The sequence below is a fragment of the Hordeum vulgare genome, chromosome 2H (assembly GCF_904849725.1).
Source record: "Hordeum vulgare subsp. vulgare chromosome 2H, MorexV3_pseudomolecules_assembly, whole genome shotgun sequence".
Classification (NCBI taxonomy): domain Eukaryota; kingdom Viridiplantae; phylum Streptophyta; class Magnoliopsida; order Poales; family Poaceae; genus Hordeum; species Hordeum vulgare.
This window is the reverse complement of record NC_058519.1, coordinates 631,471,836-631,486,424: the sequence shown is the minus strand read 5'-3', so window position 1 is coordinate 631,486,424 and position 14,589 is coordinate 631,471,836. Positions and strand designations below refer to the sequence as shown.

The following is a 14,589-nucleotide window of genomic DNA, read 5'->3' as shown; positions in this document are numbered from 1 at the left end:
CTGGAACCAGACTGATTTGTTGGGAAACCCGGCGTCATTTATCCTGGGCAAAATTCATTCAAGGTACTGCACATGGGGGACAAGCCACGCTGGAAGAGCTGAAGAACAATCCGTAGATGGCGGATGAGATCCATGTGGTCTTTGCACCCGTGACCCGATGATGTTCGAGCATTGGGCTCCTTTGTTCTTGGTTTTCGTTTGGGACTTGTGTACTATGAAGAACCATAGTTTGTGTGATTGTTGTTTTAAGTTTTCTCTACTATGTCATGTGTGATACTTAAAGCATCTTCAAGGAAGACCCATAAAACTTCGATATATGTTTGATCAAACATTTTTAACTATTTTTATAGTCCAACATGGTCCTGTGGTCCTGCATCGGTTTATGAAGTAGTTCAGACGACCGTTTTTCAGTAAATGGGAGACAAACGTGGGGAGCTTTGCGGAAATCCAAACATGCATTTGATCAATTACATGCATGTCTCTTTCTTCTCTCTATTTTTCCATCCACACATCCATGATTTTTTTTCTTCTTTTCCTTCCAGCCGAACACTAAACCACAAATATCTCCACCACATGCATGATCTTCACCTATTTTGTTTTCTCTCGGCTGTATACTTTGTAATTAGTGTTGGGTGACTCTCCCCGATATCATGTGTGCGGACCACTTTTGGACACAGAAACGGGCATATATCAAAGGAATTTGTGGGTTGGCATTGGAGATGTCCTTAGAACCTGACGTGCACACCAGATGTGTGTTCGTGTTTTGGTTTCGTTTGGATCGAAAAAAAGACCGAGTGGTTAACTCTGCTCCTGGGTAAATAAATTGAGCCAAGGATTGAACCAAGTTTTATAAAGTGTTTTGTCGAGGATTCTACGAAGTGCCGTCGAATCGAATGACCCAATTAAAGAGCTGGTTTCCCAGCGGTACCAAAACTAGGGTGTTTATTGATCTGCAACATTCTAAGCTAAAACTCCTGGTCGTGACGACGGGCGGTAGGCATGGATAGGTTTGGACTAGCCAAGCTCTCCAACCAGACCTCGTCGCGGACGGTGGCGTACTCGTCGTCGTTGCGGTGCCATGTCCAGACGGCGCTCGTCTCGTCCACGATCCTCAGCCGGCCGTGCCCAAAGCTCGCCTCCCGGAACACCGACAGGTGCGCCGACTCGTGGTCCTTGAGAAACCTTCAACAAGAATCAAGAAATCACTTCAGTGAACATCTAAGAGAAGCCCAAGGAAATCCGCAACCGTGAAACTGAGATCGATCGATCGCGTACGTACTTGAGAGCAAGCCCTTCTCTGTTGCCGCCGTCGCCGATGGTTATGTACGTCGGGCCCCGGCCGTCGGCCTCGTTGTCATAAACCCTCGTCTGTTTCATTCATGAGTTCATCAGCCAGAAAATTAGTTTTGTTCATGGATGGAGCAAAAATATACGAAGAAGGCTTGCTTACGAATCGCTCGTAGGCGTGGACGTGGCCGGAGAAGACGACATCGACGCGGGCCTCGTAGAGGAGCCTCTCCATGGCGGCGCGCATCGCCTCGCCCTCCCCCTGGTGGGCCTGGTTGGTGTTGTACCACGGCGCGTGCAGCAGCACCAGCAGCCACGGCGTCGCCCGCCGGTCCACGCCGGCGAGGTCCCGCTCCAGCCACGCGTACTGCTCCGACCCTTGCTCGAACTCGGCGTAGGAGCCGAGCATGACGACGTGCGCCGCGCCGCCGGCCACGTCGAAGGAGTAGTAGAGGTTGGAGGGGGAGCCGCTCTCCTCGCGCGGCATGCGCCACCGCGCGTTGTAGGCGAGGAAGGGCGCGAAGCCCACGGCGCCGGGGAGCGCCTCCGCCTCGTGGTTGCCCTCCGTCACCATCCACGGCCGCGCGCTCGCCAGCGGCTGCACGAGGCGGCCGAACGAGTCCCACAGCGGCTGCCGCGCGTCCGCGTACGACAGGTCGCCCGGGAGCAGCAGCATGTCGTAGTCCGCGCCGCCGATGTGCGACAGCGTCGACGCGGTCCAGCCGGTCTGGCCCAGGTCGCCGATCACGACGAGCTCCACCGGGAGGGACGCCGGAGGGGTCCGGAGGGTGAACTCGTCGCCGGCCTTGCCGCACCGGTAGTGGTAGGTTGTGCTGGGCGCGAGCGGGCCGATCGTGGCGTGGTGGATAGCGCCGGACTCGTAGAGGAAGTATTTGTACGTCGCGTGGTCGCCCGTCGCCGACGCAGTGTAGTTGCCCTGGGATTCGCCGTACTCCACCACCGACGGCGCGTCCCGGTCGTCCGTCACCCATGAAATCCTCATCTTGTTCCTTCCCACGGTTGAAATGTGCACCTAGTTAATTAACAGGCACCATGTGAAAAATGTAAATTGGTGAAAATACCAAAAAATAGTAAACACGGTTACATAGAAGAATTGTGAGTTTTCATGATATTCACACTTCTTTTACATAATTGTTTAAAAATGAAATATATTAATATCAAGTAGATGTCAATTATACCCAGCCTCCACACCAACAAAATGCTTAAAAACATCCAAGATGCACACAGCAAAAAAAAAAACCCTGTCATGATGATCAATGACTAGCACTCTAACCATCGTTAGAAGGATATAGAGAGGGATTATTATATTGGCGTAATGTGATGGATGTATTATTGAGCCTCAAGGACGGGTATATATTGAATGCAAGACTTGAAGGGCAAGACACCTCTTAGAGTTAAGATGGAAATAATTCTAATTTAATCCCGGACAATCTCTAAGTACCAAATATATCTCTAACATCCACCACCAAGACATCACCCGAACTACAAAGAAGGCTCTTCAAAAGCAACATCTCTAGGAAGAAGATAACAATGCAAGTATTGCCCGGTCAAAGATCGTATGTTTTTTACTCTGGAGAAAGACTGTGTTCCCAGCGATAATGCCGTCAACAAGGCCAGTGTCAGGCATAACTAACAAGGGTCATACCTTGGATTTTCACCCTAAAATCACAACTCACTACACAAAGGAGCACCATCAATAACGAACTCCTCCCACGCTGTCGCCCCCACTTGCGGAGGCTACTATTACAAGTCACGTAGCACCAGGCTCGCAGGAACTAGTGCCCGGTGTGGATGGAAACATATCTCGCAAGCCAAGTCCGAACAACTGCATGTGAAGCAAAGTCTTCATCATCTCCAAGACCCCACCATTGTCGCTTGCACGTCCTCCAATCACGCCATGGCATTCTTTGCTTGCATTGATTTCTTGGAAATCTTGGTGCAGACATGTCTCAACGTGTCAACAAAAACAGAGCTTCGTGATACCCTGGTGAAGTTGGTTATGCTGATATTGCGGGTGCACACGATGGGCCCCAATCCAAACAACGTGTCCAAAAAGCGTCATAAACACCAGTCCTTGGTTTCCTTCGAAGGAGATGCCCGGAACTTGTCGATGGACAGATCTAAGAGGATTGATCACAGGTAGAACGGTAACTTTGCTCGAAGACCACTAGGGCCACGTAGACCAGCTCTGTGCCGGCCTCCAACCGCGCTGTCGTACAACCATGGGTTGTGCCGTCAACGGATCTGAGTGGGAGCCAAGACTCGCGGCCCGCACTGCAGCTTGAAGAAGGCACCATTGGAGACTAGGAGCGCCCAACTACCTCGATTGCAGCGAGGCCGGAGCCCACCTGGTGCCGACCACCACACCCCAGGATGAGATCCACACAACAGCACCGTCTAGCACACCGGCGACGGCGAGTGAAGGGGTGGCCCGGGACGGTGCCAGAGATCTCACGGGGTATCCCTGTACGGGAGCGATGGAAGTGACGAGACGCAGGGAGGAGAAGGGGAACGGGAGAAGGGCGTCGTCGCCGCCTAACACCGTGAGGGCTGCCCAGCGGCGCCATCACTCGTGGCGACGAGAGGAGGTTGCCGGGATGCCGGAGCAAGTGATGGCGGTGGTGGTAGCCCCCCATGTCGCCCTAGGTAGGCAACACAGGGGTCTTGTGTTTCGTCATGACCTCGGGATCCTTGTGTTACATGATATTTGGCGTGCAAAAAAGCAATTACTTTTGACATAGTTATTGCACATCTAAATAATTAAATCAAGCATAAAAAATTAGAAAATACCCACATGAATCCTCACGTAAGATCAATGATATAGGACTTAGGCCCTGTTTGGAACCACCCAGATTATATAATCTGATTTTTATAATCTATTGTATTTTCAAACATGACAGTTTATATTATAGATTTTATAAACTAGATGACCAGATTATTATAATCTCATAATCTGCTCTACCCCAGCTAAAATGAGATTATGGATTACAAATGATGTGTTACCCTCGTAAACTTCAAGAGAATTACGCAGTGCCACCGCCACTTTTCTATTTTTTTTTGTAAACAGAGGGCAAACATGTCATTGTACATTTTAAAAGCTGGTTTACAGTTTATATAATTTGGCCTCCAAACATGCCCACCTGGATTATTTTTATAAACCAGATTATATAATCTATGTTCATAATCCAGATTATCATAATCTATTATGATTCCAAACAGGGCCTTAGATGTGCAATATTTATTTCATATTTAAATGTGCAATAAGCAAAACCGATTACTTTTCATACTATGTTCGTCATGTTTATAGTAGGCACAATTGACCGGTAGGCAGGAACAAAATCCCTCCTGCACAGATCTACACATGAGCATGGTAGCATCTTGTACAGTCATCAAGAGCTAAGGGCAACTCCAACTATCATCAAATTTGCCCCAAATTTCCGAATCGAACTACCCAAACACGGACCTTTTAACCATCCAACTCTAGTCTCCAAATATTCGCGGATAATGGGTCAGGCGATCCGGGAGTCCAAATATCCACAAACCAACACCAAATCAGCAATAAAGCCCTACTGCTATACTGTCTAATCTACTGCTATAAACAGAGTACCAACAAAAAGTTGCATCTCAAGTTGGCTTTATTGTTAACACAGGCGCCACCAAATGTTTGTGATGAATTGTCTTTTGGAAAAAAAAGTTCATAAATCAGCTACCAGCATCTCCATGTGACAAAATGCCAAATTCATGCACACTCTTGAGAGTTGTTCAGGGGGAATTTTTCCTCCCTTAATTATTACCTGCTGAGGATGAGCCGCCGGCTTATCGTGTGGCGTCAGCACAAGCGGGCTCGGCGGCGGCCGGACGTACTCGTCGGCGCGCGCGCAGAGGAACATCAGCGACGCGAGCCCCTGCATGAGCACCCTCCACGAGTTGGCCATGGCTCCCACGAGCAAGTCCCCGCAGAAGGTGCCCGTGGCGCTGCGGCCGAGCGCCGCCTGGTTCATGCACCGCATGCACCGGTCGTTCGCCGCCGCGAAGAGGACCCTGGCCACGCCGAGGACGCTGCCGGCGGCGAGGTGGTATGAAACGCGGATGAGCGCCGCGGCTACGCGGAATGCCACGCACATGAAGAGCAGCGTGTGGAGCAGGAAGGCGGTCGGCTTCTTACGCGTGTCGCCGCGAGGCCAGGAGGAGCTCCTGCTCGTCCCCTCCGTCGCCATCGCCGTCGCCGGCCTGGGCTTTAAGAAGCACGGGACCTGGTAGGGTGGGTGGATTGGCACGCCATGGTGGCGTTAATACTGTATTATGAGAGACCAAGACTTGCTGGTGAGCACATGTTGTGGGCCTCGTAGGTCCGGAGGGAGATGCGACTGCGGTACCTGACATGCGCCGTGGGCGGCTGCGACGGTTGCGGTTGCGGCCACCGGAGAGGAGGTGCGCGCTGGTGGTGGCGGTGGCGGTGACGGCGTTGTGGAAGGAGGGAGGGGATAGGTAGGTTGGGGCTGGCATTGCTGCAACTTTTATCGTGGTTTTCTTTTTGTGTGCTCCTCTTCGTTTCTGCATTCGTTTGAGCCTCCGTCGCGACGAATGTCGTTGTTTGGGTGGGAGCTGAAAGCGGCACGTCAGCTGCTGACGGGCTGGAGGTCGATGACACGATGGGGACAGGAGGATATTACTAGATGCGGTTTGGGAGGCTGAAACCATGTGACATGGCAAGCAATCTATAGTAAAAAAAAATGAGAACAGAGGGAAAGAAGCCTGTGTCTTATTGTTATAGGAGAATGAGGAGACTCGAACCCGGACAGGCGACAAAAACCTTTGTGCTGTCCACCACTTCATTTAGGAGAGCTTCTCGCAAGCAATTTATAGTTATTTAATTTATTTTAAACCTTTGATAGAAGGAGAGGTTTTTTCCCAACATGGGTGACAGCATAACCTTCGTGTCGGCCCATCACCTCCTTTGACATAGGCATAGTGACGGTCCTATTTGACTTACTAGTGTCGATAATATCAGCTTTTTATTTTCTTTCTGACAGTTTGTGTTGGCTGTGTGCATCCTAGTTATACAGAGGTTGGGCGCTACTCATCATGATTTGTATCCTCTTGATGCTACGTTATGAGTTAATAAAAATGCCCTTTATAAAAAAAGATTTAAGCATTACACCCGGTCTTTACATATTTAAGATGGACACAACCAAATAAAGTCCTCTCACACATATAAAGAAACAAATAAAAAAACACGTAGAGTCCATATAACGCCTAAAGGGGAGGTGGACCAATACTAAGATCATGTCGCCATCCATGTTGGTTAAAAGTATCATTGGTTGTATCATTTTAATCATGTACACACCTTCGTAAATAGGTCTTGATTCTCCATGCGTTGTAGAGAGGACTATAAATAAAGAGTCCCGATACATCTGTAGATAACCTGCACCAGAGAAATACTTTTCTCGTTAAACACCTTATTGTTTCTACATAGTCAAAGCGACCAAATAATGGCGGTCGCTCCCACCCTAAGAAGAGTTCTATACCTATGATCAATCCCTTGTAACCAGTAGCCAAATACATCAGCAACCCTACAAGGAGGATACAAGCCAGAAGCTATCTGGATGACTAGCCATATAGAACGAGCGAATTTGCATTGGAAGAATAAATGTTTTATTGTCTCATCACAATGAAAAAAGACACATTGCGAACTTCTATGCTAATTCCTCTTAATAAGGTTATGTTTACTAAGAATGACTTTGCGTCGAAGATACCATGCAAAGGTTTTATCCTTAAAAGGCACCTTCATCTTTCAAATCTTCTTGTTATTATCAACTGATACATCAGGTTGGATTAATGCTCTATACATAGACTCCACTGAGAATTATCCATTTCCATGAAGTTTCATCGGAATACATCATGCCCATGTGACAAATGCACCATGGACAATCGATGGAGCAGGATGTACCATGATTGGAGTTTCGGTCCAATTAAATCTCTTCTAAACGTCACATTTGGCGGAAGTGATTCCATTACCGTGGTGATAGTATCACCCTTATGACACATAATGTTGTATAGAGCCGAATATTATTTTCAGAGTGTGACATTTTCTAGCCACTTGTCCTTCCATAATCTAATTCATGAGCCTTCACTAATCGAGAAGGATACATATGAGAGAAAATATTTATTCATAGCCATAAGACCCGTCCAAAAGTGAAAATCTCGAGGCTTCCAATATACTTGGGATACCATCTTGGAACCCACATATTTTCTCCTAGGGAGGGTTTGCCATACACCATGTTCCATCGGTAATTTAAACAACCATTTGCTGAGGAGGGTTGTATTCTTAACCTCAAGGTCATGAATGCTCAACCCGTCTTGGTCTTTGGCACGCAAACCACACTCCATTTGACCATTCGATATTCCTTTCTCTCGCTATCTCCTTGCCAAAAATAATCTTGATCAAAAATCATCCAATCAATGTAAAACTCCTATCGATAACTGAAAGAAGGAAATCATATACATAGTACTCCCTCCATTCCTTTATGTAAAGTGTATTATTTTCAGCCCGGTGACCAAGATACACAACTATAGACAATTTATGACAAAATTATCCTTGTATAATTCATTGATTAGCAGCAAGTAAATCATTTAGGCTAGGAAAGGAAAAGATACACGCAATCGGTAGATAGATAGTTTCCTTTATTTGTCTACAAGAAGAAATACATGCAATCAGGGGAGAGATACTTTTCTTTCTCTGGAGGGTCAAGAACGGAATTACGAGGATATGGAACAAATGCAAATTACACTATGGGTTTTATCAAAAACAAATACACCCTATATAAAGGAACGGAGGGAGTATCGTGTTACTAAATAATATTTTTTATGAGGACCAATGTGTTGGAAAGTGTTGCATGGGAAACAAAATTTTCCTATGCTTACGGAGATTAACATCTACGAGAGGGGGAGTGCATCTGCATACCCTTGTAGATTGCTAAGCGAAAGCATTGAGAAACGAGGTGTTTGGGAACGTAGTAGTAATTCAAAAAAAATCCTACGTCATACCAAGATCTATCTAGGAGAAACCAGTAACGAGAGAGGTTGTAGAGCATCTTCATACCTTTGAAGATCGTTAAGCGGAAGCGTTACTATGAACGCGGTTGATGGAGTCGTACTCGCAGCGATTCAGATCGCAGAAGATTCCGATCTAAGCGTTGAACAACGGCGCCTCCGCGCTCAACACACGTGCAGCCCGGTGACGTCTCCTTCACCTTGATCCAGCAAGGAGAGAGGAGAAGTTGAGGGAGAGCTCTGGCAGCATGACGGCGTGGTGACGGTGGAGCTATGCAGTTCTCTCGCAGGGCTTCGCCAAGCACCGCGGAGGAGGAGAAGAGGGAGAGGTAGGGCTGCGCCTTGGGGACGTGTGAAAGGTGTGTGCAGCCCTCCCAAAACCCTCTCTATATATAGGAGGGAGGGGGAGGGGATCGGCCACCCTAGGGTTTCCCTAGGTGGTGTGGTGGCCAACCCTAGAGGAGGAGGGGGCAGCGCCCTAGGGGGTGGCTTGCCACCCAAGGCAGCCACCACGCCCTAGGGTTTGCTGCCCTAGGCGCCTTGGGTCTTCGTGGGTGGCGCACCAGCCCATCCAGGGGATGGTTCCCATCCGCTTTTGGCCCACGTGGCCCTTCGGGGCTGGTGTCCCCTCCCGATGGACCCCCGGAACCCTTCCGATGGTCCCGGTACAATACATATGATCACTGAGACATTTCTGGCGATAAAATCTCCACTTCCTATATAAGAATCTTAACCTCCGGACCATTACGGAACTCCTCATGATGTCCGAGATATCATCTGGAACTCCGAACAACCTTCGGTAACCACATGTATTATTCCCATAACAACTCTAGCGTCATTGAACCTTACGTGTGTAGAGCTTAATCGCCGTCGAGCTTGTGGGAGGTCTCCGACAACAAGCGGACCATGGAGGTGGCCTCCGACGATGGGCCGACGCCCGTGCTTGCGTCGTTCCATGTTGTCTTGGCCATGGAGCAGGCGCAGATGCACTTCGACGCCTTGATGGCGGGGGAACACACGACGACGGCGTTCCTGCAAGCGCGGGAGGAGTAGAGCTACAACCTCGACCTCCTTATGCATCACCGGTTGGTTGAGGGCCAAATCTAAGACAAGTTCGCGAGTGAGGAGTCCGTGACGGCCATGGTGGCGAAGAAACGGAACTTTGTTGAGTAGCAGGGGCGCTCTACGAGACCACACGCAATGCTCGTGCGGCTGCATCGGACACTCAGGCGGCGCTGGCGACCGCGAACACCAACGTCCCAAGCTGTGCATCATTCACGCCGCAACTCGTGTCCATTGGCGCCGCTTCAACGACGAGGTCGGCCCATCCACGTCCATCATCGACCTTAACCCCACCAACGACGACCAAGTTACGAACCGACAAGGAGGAGTAGTGCATGGAAGACGTCGGCCCCTCGTGTCTCATGTGGGCTAGTTCATGTCCCATGTCCTACTCTTCCTTGCAAGCGACCACACCTTCACTTCACGAGGCTCACGACCAATGGGCATCTACATGAAGGGGAACAATAAGGACTTGGAGGCTGAATGCTTTCTTGGGCCCATGATCGTGTGTGAAGATTTAGACTAGATTAACTTCCAAACGATTTTGTTCAGTTAAATATATTGAAAATGTAATAAATTTAGTTCGATTTAGATGAAAATTATCTACATGAAAATCATTTGGTTTGTTTAAATCTTGTTTCAAATGTATGTGGGCATGGTTGGATGGTCGGTTCTCTTATCAGTGTCCGCTATACCTGGCCATCTAAGGCCCGGCCCGGTCGGCCCGCCCAGGCCCGGCCCGAAAATCCAGGGCCTAGGCCCGACGGGCTTGCCCATGGGTCGAGCATGGGCCTAAGTTTTGAGCCCACCAACAAGGCTAAACTGGGCTTGGGCTTGGCATATTGAGATTTTAAAAAACAAGTCCGGCCTATGACCTTAGGCCCAATGGGTTTTTCAACGGATGGGCCGGGCTTGGGCTTGGAAAGTAGGCTTGATGGTAGGGCCAAGGCTAGGCCTGGGCCTCAGTTTTCTGCTATGGGCTTTCTTAGGCCCGGCACATGGCCAGATATAGTGTTTGCAAAGCGCAAACTAGTTTGGATCAGTCCGCGGATAAATGTGTGTCCGTTTTAGGGATCCGCGTTGGAGATAGTACTTCTGTGCGGGCCTTTCCAGCGTTGTTCTGAAAATGCGGCCATCATGGGTGACACCGTGACAGTAAGGAGTCGAGCAGGGCCTTCAATAATCCCTTTTCATGTTGTGCACGGATTGCACCTCGTCAAGGAGTTGTAACCTTACTGTTGAGGAATGAAATGCACCGATGAATAGCAAAAGAAAAGGAAAGAAAAACTACCCTGCTAGTATATTTCTTTGGAATCTTCATTTTTCCACCATCATCCATTCAGGTAACTACGTAAGGTACTAAAGAGAGTAGCAAGTACAGAGTAAAACCTGCAGGTGACCCATACCACAGTTTCAGGCTTGCCAACCAAGCATGTACCCCAAAGCCTAGTCTGAACCCTATCACCGATTTTCACCAGGCAACAGCATAGATAAGCCTGCCAAAAATATTGGAAACACGCCTCCTGATTGATTGATTTCTCAAAATCAAGTGAAAGCAGTGAGTGTGGCATAAAAAAAGATCCATCATATGTCATAAAACAAGCAGTGGTCTTCGTCAGTGTGGCCATCCTTGAACTCTCTGTGATGTGGGGGTTTCTTTCGCAGAGATGATGTCTTGTAAGTCCTGCGGGGATAGCACCTTCGTAGAAGGCACGAAGTCATCGTGGTCAGGGAGAGCCGTCTCTAGCTCCGTGTGTTGAACCGTAAAGTGGTCTCCAAGGGCCGCAGTTATGCCTTCAGTGAAGACCGACCGTGATGGCATGTACTCGTTCATGCGGCACAGGAAATCAGTGTGGTCCCTCGCCTGAAAAAACAAGTTGTTTAGTTTGGAGATCGACATGGCTGAACTTCCTAGGCAAGTAAGGAAAGGCCTAGACCGCAGGATAATGAATGTCACTGTTTCTGATTTTCGAAAATGAAGGCCTGTTTTCATTAGAACAAAAATTCCCAGAATCAGCCGATCATCACAAAACTAATAACAATGCTATTATACCTATGAAAGACTGGGATGTACTCAATGCTCATTATGCCAATTGGGGATCAAAGCTAATCGGCCAGGGTTTCGACAGAAATAAGCCGATTCCTGGGGGGAAATGTTGTTTGCTGGCACTAAAATTTGCATGGTGTTTTCAGCAATGCCAGACCGCTGCAGCCAATAACTGGTGGTAATAGTGTATGTAATACTCAACTCAGTGCTTTCAGCTACATATCTCAAGGATGTGCACATAAATGCTTACACTGAAATCCCTCGAATTATCCGCCCTTCAGGTGTCAATATCAATAAACAGTAAACTGCAATCTCGCTCTTAAACTTTCTTATCCCGTCTCTCAGTTGAACCATCATTGGTATTTCCAAAGCTGGAAGAGACCGTGTAACTCTGCTCCTGGGTAAACTGTGCAAAGGATAGCACAAAGTTTTATGAAGTGTGTCTATTCTAAGCCGAGTTTTTTTATTCGAAAGAATTCAGTTGACAGTTCAGTGGTTTACATATTTGTCATCCTCAGTTGTTTACAAAATAGTAAAATCATAGCCAAGATAGCCACTGGACCACTACTGATAGATCAACTCGTTTCCCAATGTTTGGAGAAACATACCAATACTGTCCAACCTTAAATTTGGTAACATAACAAAAAATAGAAGCCGATATGTACATAATTAGCTAGTGTTAAGGTCTCTAAATCCATATTCTATTTAGAAAGGACAAAAACTAATACGTTGGTTGGTTCAAAGCAAAGCAAAATATGACAGAAATAACTGTACCTGCCGATATTCAGGAGCACGTTGTGGGTTTTTTAGGTAACTCATATTTTTCACATCATAATCCCATAAGAATGATGTGTGGTGTACCCAACGATCTTTTGTTATGGACTGAGCATTTCCACCGAACTTTCGATGATCGAATGCATAGTCTGCGAAAAATAATGCACACATGAGTGCAGCCTTGGAAAGATATACATCACATGTACATTGCAAATTGGCATCCCTGAATATCCAATATATATGCTAGATCCAGGAACGACTTTTTACAAACAAAATTTCAAATTTGGAAAGAGATATGTCAAATAGAGGATAGTAACTTCTGTCTACATTAAATAATTCCAGGAACCATTGCAGCTTGCAAGACAATAAACAGAGCAGAATGCATTTATATGTGACATTTCAGAACAAGAATCAAACATTACAATGGGGATCAGAATTGCTAGTTGTGTGATATGTGAGCCCATGGTTTTATTTCAATCTATGCTATCTAAAGTTGCAGACTATAGGGATCAGTTTAGTAGATTCAGGATTTGCGATGCAACTGGTCAAAATTCAAAACATGCCCGGTGGGAAACCCTGAGACATTTGGAGACCTTAATAGAGTCAATAAAGTTAAATACAGATGAAAAAAAGGATGAACGATTGAGTAAGATCGGTACAGGAATTCGAGAATAGCTAGCGTACAGCACTATATAAATGGTCAGTGCAAATGCGTAATCAAAGGCCTGATTAGGAACAATGATATAATTTTCACTGATCAAAATAAAACAACTCCATTGCAAAAGTAACTGGCCAGTGGTGAAATAGTCTGCTAATTTGACATACCATTTTCACGCAGATGAAATTCACCGAACCCACGGAACACTTTACCATAAAGCTGGCCTGTCCATGACATGATGTCGCGAGGAAACGGCTGCAACCCAGCGACAGCAGTCTTGTTGCAGATGAAGGTGACGAACACCGTCCCCTGGTCAACAATTACAGTGCCACCTCCACTGAACCGCCTTACCACCGGCACATGATCTTGAAGCACAGGCCGTATCTCGACGAGCTCAGAGACCTTCCTGTTGGCATGAAAACCCATGTGAGAAACCACAGCAGGCACGCACGAATGAATGGCAACATACCGAGGATACCAAAGAGGATATATTACCCGGAGACGCCCATGACAATGGTGGGAGGAGCCGTGCCATCGTTGACGATGCACCAGTTATCGCTGGTGCGACGCAGCAGCCGTTCCTCCAGGTGCAGCTGCTGCAGGATGGGCGCGCCGCCCATGGTGACCAGCCTCATGAGCGGCCGCGCCACGCTCCTCTCGATGACAGACCCGAACGTCATTCTTAGCTCTGCTCGTTCGTCTCGCGGAGGCCAGAGTGGGAAGAGGCGTTTCAGAGGTGCATTCCCTCGAACACCTGGTGTGCGCCCGTCTCGTCCCTCGGATCGCTAGCCCAATGGAACGGCAGGGCCCCAGGTGTCACTGTATCAGCCACGTCCTGGACTGGAGCCTGTCAACCAGCAGTCCGTCCGGGCGTAGGCAGGCGGCGGCGGCGGCTCTGCGCGGGGAGGACTGAGCGGAGGCGGCTGGGATATGGGGGAGGCACGGGATGGAAGGCGAAGAGGGAATGGGCAAGTGACGGCGCGGGATCGGGACTAGGGGCAGGGAGTAGGCGACGGCGACTGCCGGAGGCAGGAGCCGGCGATGAGAAGGAGGAGGCAGGAGCCGGCGACGAGGGTGAGATGAGCGTCGTCGAGATCTTCCCCCACTTTTTTTTGCGTCGACGTTCTGGGTCAGTCGTTCGGTTCTCCTTCTGATAATACGAGATTAACGGCCCAACATAGCTATTAACGGCCAAACATCTATACTACTAATAAAAGATCAAACGAAAACTTCTTTAAGTACACACAACTATTATCCCCACAAAAACAAACACCAATCACCACCACATAATTAGACAACAAATTACAATCTAACGGCCTTCCATCATCATGCACCACCACCGTGTGCATTTATCAAATTAACTAAGGCTGACCGTGCTCCACCTCCTCCTACAGCGAAAAACTGTTGCACCTCACGAAAAAAAGGAGCAAATCAAGTACAGAAAATTAGGAAGAATTAACTGGAGCCAGTAGCCCTGGCCTGCACCTTCGTCGTCGCCTCCGTGTCCAACTCCCCCTCCCCGTCCGCCTCCTCCTCCCCCTCCCCGTCCGCCTCCTCCTCCCCCTCGCCGCCCGCCGTGTCCCCCATCTCTGTCGCCGCCGCCGCCCACCGCCCACCGCGTCCCCATCTCGGTCGCCGGTGGCCTCCACCTCCACTACGTGCAGGAGAGCCGCCATGCGGATCCCTA

At 48.4% G+C, this 14,589-nt stretch overlaps 2 protein-coding genes across 4 annotated transcripts; both read right to left on the bottom strand.

Annotated features, from left to right (window-relative positions):
• Positions 1 to 827: 827 nt before the first annotated feature.
• Positions 828 to 5,870, bottom strand: LOC123428097 (purple acid phosphatase 22-like). Of its 2 annotated transcripts, none has more exons than XM_045112263.1 (5): positions 5,685 to 5,870; positions 5,103 to 5,603; positions 1,451 to 2,320; positions 1,280 to 1,368; positions 828 to 1,182 (listed from the first exon to the last, which is right to left on the bottom strand). In XM_045112263.1, the coding sequence occupies exons 2-5, from the start codon at positions 5,523 to 5,525 to the stop codon at positions 966 to 968; spliced, it is 1,599 nt and encodes a 532-aa protein (XP_044968198.1). In that variant the 5' UTR covers positions 5,526 to 5,603; positions 5,685 to 5,870; the 3' UTR covers positions 828 to 965. The 2 variants fall into 2 exon arrangements, with proteins under 2 accessions (XP_044968198.1, XP_044968197.1); XM_045112262.1 differs by having other exon boundaries at positions 5,103 to 5,561; positions 5,685 to 5,869.
• Positions 5,871 to 10,700: 4,830 nt separating this feature from the next.
• On the bottom strand, positions 10,701 to 14,041 carry LOC123428096 (lipoate-protein ligase A). Of its 2 annotated transcripts, none has more exons than XM_045112260.1 (4): positions 13,398 to 14,041; positions 13,070 to 13,308; positions 12,245 to 12,393; positions 10,701 to 11,287 (listed from the first exon to the last, which is right to left on the bottom strand). In XM_045112260.1, exons 1-4 carry the CDS (start codon positions 13,580 to 13,582, stop codon positions 11,039 to 11,041), a joined length of 822 nt encoding a protein of 273 aa, XP_044968195.1. In that variant the 5' UTR covers positions 13,583 to 14,041; the 3' UTR covers positions 10,701 to 11,038. The 2 variants fall into 2 exon arrangements, with proteins under 2 accessions (XP_044968195.1, XP_044968196.1); XM_045112261.1 differs by having other exon boundaries at positions 13,115 to 13,308.
• Between the last annotated feature and the right edge of the window lie 548 nt (positions 14,042 to 14,589).

Coding starts and splice junctions, on each gene's coding strand:
- LOC123428097 (XM_045112263.1), bottom strand. CDS start 5,525: ATGGCGACGGAGGGGACGAGCAGGAGCTCCTCCTGGCCTCGCGGCGAC. Junction 2,321..5,102: donor CGGCGGCTCATCCTCAGCAG/GTAATAATTAAG, acceptor TTAATTAACTAG/GTGCACATTTCAACCGTGGG. Junction 1,183..1,279: donor AGAGAAGGGCTTGCTCTCAA/GTACGTACGCGA, acceptor TTCTTGTTGAAG/GTTTCTCAAGGACCACGAGT.
- LOC123428096 (XM_045112260.1), bottom strand. CDS start 13,582: ATGACGTTCGGGTCTGTCATCGAGAGGAGCGTGGCGCGGCCGCTCATG. Junction 13,309..13,397: donor ATTGTCATGGGCGTCTCCGG/GTAATATATCCT, acceptor TCATGCCAACAG/GAAGGTCTCTGAGCTCGTCG. Junction 12,394..13,069: donor ATTTCATCTGCGTGAAAATG/GTATGTCAAATT, acceptor TATTTTTCGCAG/ACTATGCATTCGATCATCGA.